The sequence below is a fragment of the Caenorhabditis remanei genome, chromosome IV (assembly GCF_010183535.1).
Source record: "Caenorhabditis remanei strain PX506 chromosome IV, whole genome shotgun sequence".
Classification (NCBI taxonomy): domain Eukaryota; kingdom Metazoa; phylum Nematoda; class Chromadorea; order Rhabditida; family Rhabditidae; genus Caenorhabditis; species Caenorhabditis remanei.
The window spans coordinates 9,379,986-9,393,721 of record NC_071331.1 but is presented as its reverse complement, the minus strand read 5'-3'; the positions used below and the strand labels follow the sequence as shown (position 1 = coordinate 9,393,721).

General features: G+C 34.2%; 1 protein-coding gene across 1 annotated transcript; it reads left to right on the top strand.

The window, feature by feature from the left end:
• Positions 1-4,382: 4,382 nt before the first annotated feature.
• GCK72_013049 (uncharacterized protein) lies at positions 4,383-9,979 on the top strand (the record flags this gene model as incomplete). The annotated part of the gene is made up of 6 exons (XM_053729604.1): positions 4,383-4,534; positions 4,834-5,035; positions 5,111-5,209; positions 8,685-8,856; positions 9,530-9,666; positions 9,857-9,979. 6 exons carry the CDS (start codon positions 4,383-4,385, stop codon positions 9,977-9,979), a joined length of 885 nt encoding a protein of 294 aa, XP_053584376.1.
• Positions 9,980-13,736: the final 3,757 nt, after the last annotated feature.

Sequence of the window (13,736 nt, the reverse complement as noted above, 5' to 3'; positions counted from 1 at the left end):
AGTCTGGTTTAAACTGCTAGAGCTGAAACGGTGAATCAGTAAGTCAAGATTCAAATAGTTCTGCTAAAAACTTCCATATTTCGTTCTTCAGGAGATATGCTTGTCTTTCGAATAGTTTAGTCACAATTGCGAACTCGAGAATTGATAAAACTCTATAAATGACCACATTTCAACGGAAATTTTTGTTACTTTTCAGTTTCAGATCTTCATTAAATGCAACCTTACGTATGAGAACCAATGTCGGCCTCATAGTGAATTCAAATAAAATCATATAAGTAATTGTGTGAATGAATATATAAAAAGAATAAGAGTGAGATCATTGAAAAGTTTGTAAAATTTACAAGACCTTCTTTCCTTTGGCTGATTCTTCGTTCCGAGCTTTTGTAAACGTTTACGGTTCATTGTCAGAATAGTTTTTCCAATACATTTTTCGCACAATGATATCATCTTCTTACATTTTTTGTTAAACGGATTTTTTCCAGTTTCAGAACACCATTAAATTCTAGTTTTGTATGGGAAACTGTATGTTTACATTCCATTCAATAGAAAATTAATTTTTAAAATAAACAGTAAAATTTTCTAGAAAACTTTTTATTCAGAAGAGGAAGCCGAAATTTGTCGATTTCTGGCCCTGAAACTGAAAATATGGAACACTATTTTCCATACTTGCAAAATTCCGGGCCGGCCCGGATTTGAATTTTTGAACTTTTTTCACTACAATTTTTTGTCCAAAAATTTATTTTCTGAAAATTTTTCATATTTTTCCTCAAGTATATTTTTCAAAACCCTTCGAAACCTATAAAAAATTGTTTTTAAGAAATATTTTTCAAAAAAATCGGGGAATTTTCGAAAAAAAATTTGAATTTTTTTCAGTACTGAACTTCCGGGCCCACCGGGCCGGGCCGGGCCCTAGAAATTTTCATTCCGGCTGACTACCTCAAATTTTTGCAAATCAAAAATTAACGTGTGTTTAAGCTGAATCCAGATTCAAAAACGCTTTGAAACGTTAACTGATAGAAATTAAATCTTAACGCAGATAAGATATCTGATGTGAGTATTGCCAAGTAATAAATACAACTAGCAGACATGAGAAACTTCAAGCGTTCATTTGAACACACGCTACAGAAAAATATTCGGAACGGAAAAGTTAGATGTAATTTGTTGAGTTTGTAAAATAGCCGACAGGAGAATACAGATTGAAGGACATCGTTAGACGAGAAGAAAGCTGAATCTGTTGAACGTGTTCAGAAGCAAATGAACGAAAATAAGTAATGTCAAAGTACCTAGTAAAGTATGCGTTTCAACGAACATTCCAGTGAATCGTGCTCAAAATGTGAGCACTGTCAGAAACAGTAAAGTTAGCTGTCTCAATCAAATGTTTTGAATACTGGCGTTATTGACTCTTCAATAAAAATCATCTTATGCAAATAGCAGACATGAGAAAACTTCAGACGTTCATTTAAACACACTCTACCGTGAGATATTGGAAATGATGAAAAAACTGAAATAGATAGGAACAGAGAAACGGAAAAGTTAGATGTAATTTGTTGAGTTTGTAAAATAGCCGGCAGGAGAATACAGATTGAAGGACATCGTTAGACGAGAAGAAAGCTGAGGCTGTTGAACGTGTTCAGAAGTGAATGAACGAAAATAAGTAATATCAAGTACCTATGGGCTTCTACAAACAATTGAGTGAATCCTGCTCAAAATTTGAACAGTGTCAGAAACAGTAAAGTTTACTGGCGTTATTGTCTCTTCAATAAAAATCATCTTGGTGTTGATTTGCAAATGGGAACTTTATTTTTCTGTTTGAAATATGCATACAATTTCACGGAAAAAAAATTAGGTAGTGGTTAGTGGGACACGGTTTAGCATGTGTTAACTAAATAGTATTTTATTCCATTAAAACTTATGACCTCTCCGATTCGCTGATTTCCAAACTATCATCTGTTGTTCCCTTGAAAATAAAAAATTCTCCTTTTCAATCATTTGGGACTGAAAAGCGACACCATAGTGTAAAATGAACTTTGAACTTTGTAACTGAAAGTACATAGTAAAATCAATGTCAAAACAAAATTACCGCGCCTGCGTCGTCATTGAAGTTAAACAAAGTTTATTATAACTTGTTTTCTTTTGAAAATTTATAGTTTTGATTCACTCTCAAAATAGAAAGTGGCCAGAGGACAAGGTGACTGACAAGATTACGGAACACATGAAATGATCATATAACTTTTCAAAATAGTTTTTTTTGAAAAAGATCACTTTACAAACATATTAGAAACTCTTGAAAATAACATAAGAAGTCATTAAAGAGAAACTGAGAAATTTATAATTTCTCTTTCAAAAAAAACTTGAAATTTTTCGAATATTGTTGAGTAATATTACTGAAATATCACTGAAATCACTTTACGAATGCTTCAGAAGAATACTCATTCTAATAATTCCTTCACACCGTGAGAAAGGTGGTTTGCTTGTGAGATGAAATTGGTTTTTTTCGGTTTCGATGGAACAATTTATTTTTGAAAAAATTAGATATAGAGTTATACATACGATAAAGACTAGTGATCATTTTCATTCATAGACATCCGCAATCAATAAATCAGCCTTAACATTGTCTACATAAATTCACATACTCAAAATGTTTTCTTAAAGTGATAATGGTAGCTCGCTTCCATCATTGACTTTTATTTAAGTTTTCAATTTCAAATTTTATGTGAAACATGTAAAAATCAGTGGAACTATCATGAGGGGACATCGGTATCCTGAAAGTAGAAATTTAATTGATGAATAGAATTTAATTGATGAAAAGATTTTATTGAAAATGGGTACAAAACAAGTGGAAAGGTAAAAAGTTTCGAAAAATCTGGTTTTCGAATTTTGCTTCTCTAACTTTTTTTTGCCCAAGATCCTGATTTGATTATTATTTTTTCAAAGCAACAAGAAATACTAGTTAGTAACTACAGTAGATTTTTTGTCAATAATATTGACAAAATTCGATATTATCGAATTAATCGAAACAGTAAGCAGCTGAAAATCAAAACAAACATTGGAAACAGAAACTCGACACTACTGAAAATGGCTCATAATCTTTTTTTTTCAAAAAATTTCAAATAAAATCCTTGAATAATTGGTTGATTCCGAAAGAAAACGATTTTCAGTTGGAAAAGAAAACGGCGACCAAGCAACTATCATTTTGAGAACAATTTCATCGGTTTCAACACATTTTTGAAACCGAAACTTTAAGAAAAACAGTTAATTTTTATTGCAGTGGACCGATTGCAATAATTTTTATGTCTGAATTTCTATGGACTGTTTTATCATTATTGAATTGCTTTTCAAATATTATAGAAAATCACTATTAACTGAAACAGTACTCTTATCTTCTCTCAATATACTGAAAAATACTACATATTCGACAGTTTCACCTGAGCCAGACTACGTACTGTAAAAACTGTATTTTAACGGCAAGTCGCTATATTTTTCAACTGCCTTTTAGAGAAATGTTGAGGTTTCAAAAATGCATAAAAGTTAAACAAAACAGGAAAAACTATTTCGGGAAGTTTTACACTAGAGGTTGTCACGCTGATTCCAACCAGAATCAAGATAAAATACCAGGATGACCATAGGCAAGAATTCTGAGCATAGAGCGGGGTGCCGTTATAATACAGGTTTTACGGATTTATGTGCGATATCTTCTCGCAGACAGATATTTTTACAACCTGCTCGAAACGGAAAATGTGGAAATAAGCAGGATTTTTATTCTGAAATAATTGTTTTGATTGTACTGTTTCTCACTGTTTTCATTTTTATTTTCAGTAAGTTTTACAACGGTATGTTTTTCTCATAAACCAAATCACAATCTTTCTTTTCTTTTCCTTCTTCTTGTTCAAATTTCCAAGTTTCAAAAAGCGAAATTTCGATCATTTTTTACCGCCTGCTGTGACAGGAGACCAGCACAGTGTTGTTAACTATTTCTCAAGGTTGAAAACATGATTAATGAGGGGGGACAGGTGTGGTCAATGAGAAGGAGAGAGAGAGTCAAGACAATATAAACGAGTTATTTTAGTGATGGTAAGGAGGGGGTCAGTGTCAATAACCACACCCCGGCAGAGGGTATAACTAACCGCTTGAAACTTGGGGGAAGTTTAGTTTTCATTTTTTTTAAATTTTTTGTAATGAAACAAGACTGGTACTATTTTTCTATTCGAAAATCAGATAGTTATCAACTTTTTGAAACAGGAGATTAAATTAAATTTGAGAAGCTTCTAGATTTATTGGCCTGTGATATCCACTATCTTTTTTCCACTTTTCCCCGTTTCTTATAGTTAACTTCAGCTAAACAATTTTCGAACATCATTGGTCTTGTATATTCCATTTCAGATATGATTCTCTATCTTCTTGTGGTTGCCCTGGTGGCACATTCCGATGTTTCCCCGGACACCACAAAAACATTGACCTCACAACTGCATGAGTTCCAACTGAATAACTCTGGTGGAGTGATGTCGGCATTGGATATGATGCCAAAGGTTTTTTTGTAGAATCAGAAGTAAACTACCCAAAGATTGATTAGTAAAATTTAATCTGGTCATAAGATAGATCTGAAACTGAGGTTTTTTATAATTCTCGGATTCACTATCAACATTTACACCATTAGATTTTTTCAAACCAATAATCCAATCGACTATTTTCAAGCATTTTGATTACAACTGCGCCCCAACGCAAACGAGAGAGTATCGGTCAGAGACGCAGAGTTTTTTTTCGTGCCGATATTTTCTCGTTTGCGGTAGGGCGCAGTTGTAAGAGGGGATGGCCTGCTAATATGATTTTTTCCAGGAATGCTCCAAGAAAATACAAACCGGATGAATCCTTCGAAATCGGAAACTTGAGATACAAATGTCAGAATTACGGAGTTTATACAATTGAAGGATGCAAACGAAAAGACGGAACTGAGATGAAATTGGGAGAGTCTGTGGTGATTGACAATGTGAAACATCAGTGTCTAGGAATGGGGTCCTCGGTTTTTTATAAGGAAACGGTGAGTTTCATAGCTTGAATATTATCGAGACATAAATGGAGTAAATAAGGACACCTTGAAACAATCAATTTTCAGACTTGTGGAGTAATGGGACAACCAGAATGTGACAAGATTCCATTGCCGAAAGGGTTCGAGGAGGCGATGAAGAGAAATGGAGGAAAGACTGAAACACAGGTTAGATAGTTTACGGTTACGAACCAAGATTGCCATCAGTTTCAGCTCTTACAAGGGAATTGACTTTCCGTACCCGTTCAGAATTTTCTATAAACTTGCACACTGATAGTTTCGAGTCTGCTCTGAACAATGATGATAGTCAAAAAGTGCAAAACTCCGGAAAAAGTGGATTTTTTTGCTCCGAGAGTTTGCTCATTTTTCATCATAGAAAACGCGAGTGCCACTTTGGGAGGACTATCGGGTTTGTGAAGGCAGCTACAGTGCGCGTCATAAGTTTATGCCACCCCCCAAATCTGAGGTTTCAGTGAAAACAAAATGCTTTCAAGAAAAACAGTTTATACCATTAAATTCAGCGCCTAAAAAAACCTAGGTGACCAAATTTTCAGACACCTACCTCCAATAATACGGCCTCATCACCAAAAAATCACTTTTTAGGCCGCGTCAAAAGTTTATGCCACCTCCGAAAAAACGAGTGAACCTCGAATTTTTTTCGCGGCTTTTCAACTTTTATCAGTTTTTTTGTTATTTTTCGTTGTTTTATAATGTTTTTTGATAGAATCGTCTGCTTCTAAAATATTTTGGGCAATTTCACAGTTGATATTGTCATGGTTTTTGAACTTTTTTGACTTTTTAGTGAAAATCTTGAAAAATTCAAAGAAAGTCCATCAGAAATTTACTTTCAGACAATGGAATCAACGGATACTGTTCATTATTGTTGGAAAAAAGAAAGAAAAACGGTTCCTGACTGGTTCTCCGTAGATTAGTATTGCTTGGGACACATGCTTCCTCAGACTGTCATTGAGGCTTTGACGGTAGTTTGGCTGAATGACATTCTACTTGTCCAGAATTGCATTTTCCTGTTGAGCAACAGACGAAAACGCTCAATTTTGACAGTAAACAACGCTTTCAAGATGTTTCCAAACATTTCTAACGAAATTCAGATCCGGTGAACTCTCAGAATAGCGGAAGAACTTTATAATATTGGTCAAAAAGAAGATCATCATGCTGGATCTAGTCTGGTTGCCCTGTTGGCAATTCTCTAGACCTTCTGACAAGAAATATGATAATTCCTACATGAAATGTTGTTTGATGGTCACTCGAGATCATCTTGCAGGTCACACACATCAAGGAACGGTGATCTTCTTTTTGACCAATATTATCAAGTTCTTCCGCTGTTCTGAGCGTTCGCCGGATCTGAATTTCGTTAGAAATGTTCGGAAACTTCTTGAAAGCGTTGTTTACTGTCAAGATTGAGCATTTTCGTCTGCTGCTCATCGGGAAAATGCGATTCTGGACAAGTAGAATGTGATTCAGCCAAACTATCGTCAAAGCCTCAATGACAGTCAGAGGAAGCATGTGTTCCAAGCAATCCTAATCTTCGGAGAGCCAGCCAGGAACCATTTTTCTTTCTTTTTCAAACATTTATGAACGATATCTGTTGATTCCATTGTCTGAAAATAAGTTTCTGATGGACCTTCTTTGAATTTTTCAAAATGTTCACTACAAAGTCAAAAAAGTTCAAAAACCATAACAATATCAACTGGGAAATCGCTCTGAATATTTTAGAAGCAGACTATTCTATCCAAAATCATCATGAAACAACGAAAAATAACAAAAAAACTGATAAAAGTTGAAAAGCAGCGAAAAAAATTCGAGGTTCACTCGTTTTTTCGGAGGTGGCATAAACTTTTGACGCGGCCTAAAAAGTGATTTTTTGGTGATGAGGCCGTATTATTGGAGGTAGGTGTCTGAAAATTTGGTCACCTAGGTTTTTTTAGGCGCTGAATTTAATGGTATAAACTGTTTTTCTTGAAAGCATTTTGTTTTCACTGAAACCTCAGATTTGGGGGGTGGCATAAACTTATGACGCGCACTGTAGCTGCCATCTCGGTCAGCTGTTGAATGGCCACGTGGCAGAGTGGGCGACTGGTGGGAGGAAGGTCTGGGGATCGACCCCTTCACCTTTTTTTTTTTTTTTTTGCTTTTTGAAAACCGACTGTGGAAAGTTAATTACAGCTTTTTGGACCTATTCTATGATGTTTTTATTCCGTTTTGAACTATTTTCTACATTATCTGAACATTTGCAACAAACTTTTTTTTTGAGAAAATTTTGTGTTCTCATGATCATTCGGTGGACACTCCTCTTTGCCAATTCTTTAATGAATCATGGTTTTTCAGTAGGCGTGCCGGATTCTTGCTGTACAGGGCCTTATTCATTCTAAATGAATATCTGATTCGAAAGTAGATGAGAAAATTTGGTTGACAAGCTTTCAAAAATGAGCGGGTAGCCCATGAGGAGATGAATGAATGATCATGAGAACACAAAATTTTCTCAAAAAAAAAAGTTTGTTGCAAATGTTCAGATAATGTAGAAAATAGTTCAAAACGGAAAGGTGAAGGGGTCGATCCCCAGACCTTCCTCCCACCAGTCCCCCACTCTGCCACGTGGCCATCCAACCGCTGACCGAGAGGGCAGCTAGTTGCCTTCACAAACCCGATAGTCCTCCCAAAGTGGCACTCGCGTTTTCTATGATGAAAAATGAGCAAACTTTCGGAGCAAAAAATCCACTTTTTCCGGAGTTTTGCACTTTTTGACTATCATCATTGTTCAGAGCACTATGTTCCAGTCATATTCATCTAATTTTATAATGTTATCCTTAATATTCCAGCTCGAATAATTCAATTCTGGAAAAAACTTCAAAAAATCAAAAAATTCAATTTTTTCAAATATTTTTTGTGGCATGATCGAAAATTGTATCGGAACTGAAGTAAAATGACATGATTGAATAAAAAATTGAAAAAAAACCATAGTTTCAGAGCATTAGAAATAATTTTCCGGGAGAGCTCGAAAATTAAAATCGCATTTTTTCTCATACTTCCCCAAAAAACCGTTCTTGGGTCTAGAGATACGGGTAGGGACATTATGTGTCTGACACCAAATTTTATGTAGATTACGATTTTAAAATAAAAAAGCCCGTCTTCTCGGGTCACTGTCGAGGCAAATCGGAGAGTCAACTTTTTGCCTTCACAAACCCGATAGTCCTCCCAAAGTGGCACTCGCGTTTTTTATGATGAAAAATGAGCAAACTTTCGGAGCAAAAAATCCACTTTTTCCGGAGTTTTGCACTTTTTGACTATCATCATTGTTCAGAGCAGACTCGAAACTATCAGTGTGCAAGTTTATAGAAAATTCTGAACGGGTACGGAAAGTCAATTCCCTTGTTAGCTACATTTTTTCATCGTAGTGTTGGAACAGGGCATTTAGATTTAGAGAAAGTGAGAATAGTTCAGGAAAGGTTTTCGGTTAAATGCTCTGCATGTTTTTGTAATGAAAAAAACTAGTATTATGTTAGATGACAAATGAGAAATGGCTGAGAAAAAAGAGTTAATCACATTTTTGTCAATTTTTTTCTGTTTCCAGACATTGCTAAACCGCTTCAATATTTAAACCTTCATTCGTTTACAATTTTTCCAGGGTGAAACCTCGGTTGACGGAGTGAATCTTCCAAAAGGATGGTCATTGGTTGACGGTGGAAAGAAGCAGATAACTGGAACAAATGCATCAGTTGTCACTCATATTCTCATGTTCAACCCAACACAGACAAGAGTTCGAAGAGATGGATTCAATGGGAAAGGTGTTGGAAAAGGTTTGTGACTGGAAATTTGCGAGGATTGATATGAGAAGTGGAAGTAAACTGCTATGTCAGAATTGGGGGTAGGGAATAAGTAAAGACGATGAGAGTGTTGTGAAACAGTAAGAATTTTCATAAAATGAATGCAACCGTGCTATTGGGGAGTAGTAGTATGACTAATAGAGATAATTCCATGAAGAAGATGAAAACGTTTTGAAACAGGAACAACAGGGAAGATCAAATTCACTCGCAATAAGTAAAAAGAAAGGGCTATCGTTATCGCGTACTTAATTTAAATGATAACAGCTTCTTGAAACTGATATTTTTTCATTACATTCTAATGATAAAATTAATAATTTAATTTTTTGAAAAACCAGAATTGAGCATTCGAATCAGAAATGGAATCATGGCATTTTGGAGGTGTGACAATTTTAGTCTTAGATTCTCATTAGAGCGTTCTTTCATAGGTACGTGTCACCATGCACCGTGTATACAGTTTTCCTTATTTTCGGGATTTTCTGATTCACTGCTAGACAGAATAACTGTATTAAAACCACAACAACCAGTATTCAAAAAAAGGAACGATGTTAAAACCATCCCGAAACTGTAACTTAATTCCAGAACTCGACTGAAGTGAAAGACACGGACACGGCAGAAAACGAAAATTCCAATAAATCTGCATAAGTAGGCACTTTGGAGAAGGTCCCAGAGCCAGCTGGGAAGACAAATTTGGAGAAATTCGATGAAGGATTGGAGTCGGATAAAAAGGAATATGTTCAGAAGAGAGCTGAAATTGCTCCGATTCCAAGTAATTCCACTGATAATGTGAGTGGAAGGATTACGGTATTTTTCGAATGGTTTATTAATAGGAGTGCTACTAATAATGAAATCCCCGCTTCAGATTTTCTGAAAGTTTTAAAACAGCTAGACTCCCTGTTTCACTATCTAGTTTTAATAATATTATTTCCATTATCACTTGTTTATTTTCCGATATCTAGTCAAAATACGTTTGCAGCTGACCGAAGAAGACATGAAAATGATGGATCAATTCAACAAGACAATGGAGGCTGACGAGGAAATGCAAAGAAGCAATGAGACGGTTCTTGGAATCGACACTTTCGGAGCACAGGGAATCTGAATTCGGGGTTTTGGGAATTACTATCACAGATACTATTTAAGGTTATAACAATGTGCTTCGTCTTTTTTTGAAAAACTATTTTCAATGACATCTTTTATTGTTTCAATGTGTTTTGAAGTGGATTAAATTCTGGGTTGTTTTGCTAAATTATGAAAGATTATTCTTGAAACAGAGAGGTCATACGAATAGTATTGGGTTTTATGAATTTTTTATTGATTCTCTGTTTCAGAGATTTGTGAACTTTACCAGAGTTGAAAAATTATGATGTGTAATCGGATCAGAAGAGAATGTGATATTGCTCGTTCAAAAAATGCATATGATATTAGTGAAGCAGTACTTTCTGTAGGCAACAACGCACAATTAACATTGTCAGTACACACCAGAAATTTGCTGCAATACCTGAATAATTTATTTTCGAAAAATTAAATATAAAGATGGAAATGTGTTGTAGATACTAGTGATCATTATAATTCATTTACAGCGACATAAACAAATAAACCAATCATTTTCAACATTACCTGCAAAAACTCACATACTGAAACATGTTTTTAAAGTGGTATCGTACGTTATAGCTTCAACCATTGACTTAAATATAAGTTTTTGCTTTCACATTTTATGTGAAACATGTCAAATTATGAGGAACAATTATGAGGGGACATATATCGCTGTTCAGAAAGTTGAAATTTAGAATCAGAAGTTTGAAAAAAAAACTCTTGAAGCTATATAAATGTAAAACAAAAAAGGAAGTAAAACAAAAAGTCAAATAAGTATTGAAAAATGAACCATTCACTGGTACGACAATAAGATTCAAAATCGAAACTATTCGAAAAACTATACACTTTTGAAATTTTAAGGACTCATTACTGGGTTTCGAGTCTTGCTCAGAGATAAGTTTATACCGATCGAACAGTAAGCAGCTGGAGATCAAAACGAGAATTTGAAACAGAAACTTAAAATTATGAGAAATGTCTCAAATTGGTCTATTTCAAAACATTTCTCAATAAAATCCTTGATAATAATTGGTCTATTCCAAAAGAAAACGATTTTCAGTCAGAGAAGGAAACGTCTCCTTCGTTTTGAGAGCAATTTCATATTTTTTGAAAAAAACTATTTTGAATAAAAAATTGTATTGTTTCAATCTGTTTTGAAGTGGATTAAATTCTGGGATGTATTGCTAGATTATGATAGATTTTCCAGAGAGCTCATACGAATAGTTTTATGAACTTTTTATTGCTTCTCTGTTTCAGAGATTCGTGAACTTTACCAGAGTTGAAAAATTATAATATACTATCAATCCTGACAGACAATACAGTTCAAACAGCCCTCTTTTTGCCATTTCATTCAATATAGCCCATTTCATCAAAACTGCATTATTACTTATTCAAAAGATTTACATGATATCGGTAAAACAGTAATTTCTTTAGACATCAACGAACAATTAACATTGTCGCTACACATCTGTAATTTAAATATATTCTGAAACATCTGAAATTTTTACCAATTGACTATCAATTACTACTAGTGTGTTTGTATTCTCCAAAAAGCAGAAGCAAATAATTTCTAATTACATCATTTTTAGTCTCTGAAGATTATGGATATGGATCCAACGTAACCGAAAAATAAGAGATTTTTGTTTAAACTGCTAGAGCTGAAACGGTGAATCAGTATGTCAAGATTCAAATAGTTTTGCTTCAAAAACTTCCATATTTCGTTCTTCAGGAGGTATTATTGTCTTTCGAATAGTTTAGTCACAATTGCGATTTCAAGAATTTGATTAAAACTCTATAAATGACCATCTTCCCATTCAACGGAAATTATTGTTATTTTTCTGTTTCAGATCTTCATAAAATAAAACGTTACGTATGAGAAACAATATGTAAGATCATCGAAAAATTTGTTAAATCATCGAGTCCTCTTTTTGTTTGGCTGATTATTCAACTATGCTGACTTATCACTTGATCGAAACTTATACGAACAAGTTCACATTTCTTTTTTTAAACGAAAAATTTCCCGTTTCAGAACTTTATAAAAAGCATTGTCACGTATGGAAATTGGTGTCTAGTCATTTAATTTAACAATTTTTTAAAAAGAAACAGTAACATCTTGTGGAAATATTTTTAATTCAGAAATGCGTGTCAAATTTTGAAGATTTCTGGCACTGAAACTGGAAATATGTAACATTATTTTGCAGGGGATGGTTCGCGTAGAATTGTTTTTACACTGTGATTCCTTGAATAACTGCAGACTTTCCACGCTCTGCCCGGTCCGCCGGCCCGGTTCTCAAAAGTTGCTTCACTGGAATGGCAGGACGTTTCATGTCTAGATGTAGCGAAGTATCGGGCGTGCATTGATGTTGATTCCAGTTTAAAAAATGTTTTGAATCGTTAACTGTTCAAAATTTCTTTTTTACGCAGAGAAAATATCTGGAAAATATCACTTCTTGATTACTTCTTCTGCTCGCAGCCGCCAGAGTACTATGCGGCCGGAATCGTCCAGCTACCAAAATGTTGGCGAGATGTAATCCGTACTTATGTATGACCAATAGATAACTTAAAAACTTATTTCTATTCAAGCAGTGAATGAACGAAATAGGAATTGAAAGCAATCGAGTGAATTCTGCTCACTTCAATATTTGAGCACTGCCCGAAACAGTAAAGTTAACTGTTTCAATCAATGTTGTTAAAGCTGGCGTAATTAACTCTTCAATTATACAGCTTGAGAAATGATCGAAAATCATCATGGTGCCAATTTGCAAATGGAAATTATGTTTTTCTGTTTCAAATATACTATTTCACTGTGAAAGTGAGGTAGTGGTTAGTGCGCAAGACATTGGAATGTGTAAACTAATGTAAATAGTATTTTATTTATTTAAACCTTCAGACCTCTTTGATTTCTCCGCAAGTTTTGCATCACCGCGCTGATTTCCAAACTATCATCTGCTATCCCTTTGAAAATAAACACGTTCACTTTTTCAATCATGTCAAAATAAAAAGTGACACAACAGTGTACAATGAACTTTGAAGTTTATAATTGAAAGTTCATAGTGAAATCAATGTCAAAACAACCTTATCCCTGTGTCGTCATTGAAGTTTGACAAAGTTTATTAATAACTTGTTTTTTAACTTTAAATTTATAGTTCTGATTCACTCTCAAAATAGAAAGCGGCCAGAGGACAAGGTAACTAACGAGATTCAACGAACAGATGAAATGGTAATCTAACAAACATATTAGAAACTCTTGAAAATAACGTAAGAAGTTATTAAAGAGAAACTGAAAAATTTATAATTTTTGAAAGCCTTTTCTGTTGAAAACTTGAAATGAGCGAAACAACCTGTTCAAAAAAAAACTTGAAACGTTTCGAATATTACTGAAAAAATAGGTGAAATTGTTTTTTCCGAAAAAATTAAATATAGAGTTCCATATATGTTCAGGATACTAGTGATAATTTTCATTTATTGACAATGACATCAGCAATCAATAAATCCGTTTAACATTGCCAAGTTTTTACATACTGAAACATTGTTCTTAAAGTGGTATGGTACTATAAAGCTTTCACCATTGACTCTTATTTGAGTTTTCGAATCCACATCATATGTGAAACAAAAATATGTGGGGCTATCATGAGAGGTCTTGCTCCTTGATAAATTTTTTTTTCTCAAAATTCTGACATGATTTATATTTAAACAAAACAATTTTGAATTATTTATCACGATAGTTTCTCCATCAATATCGAACAGTAAAAAAAGTTGAAAATCTA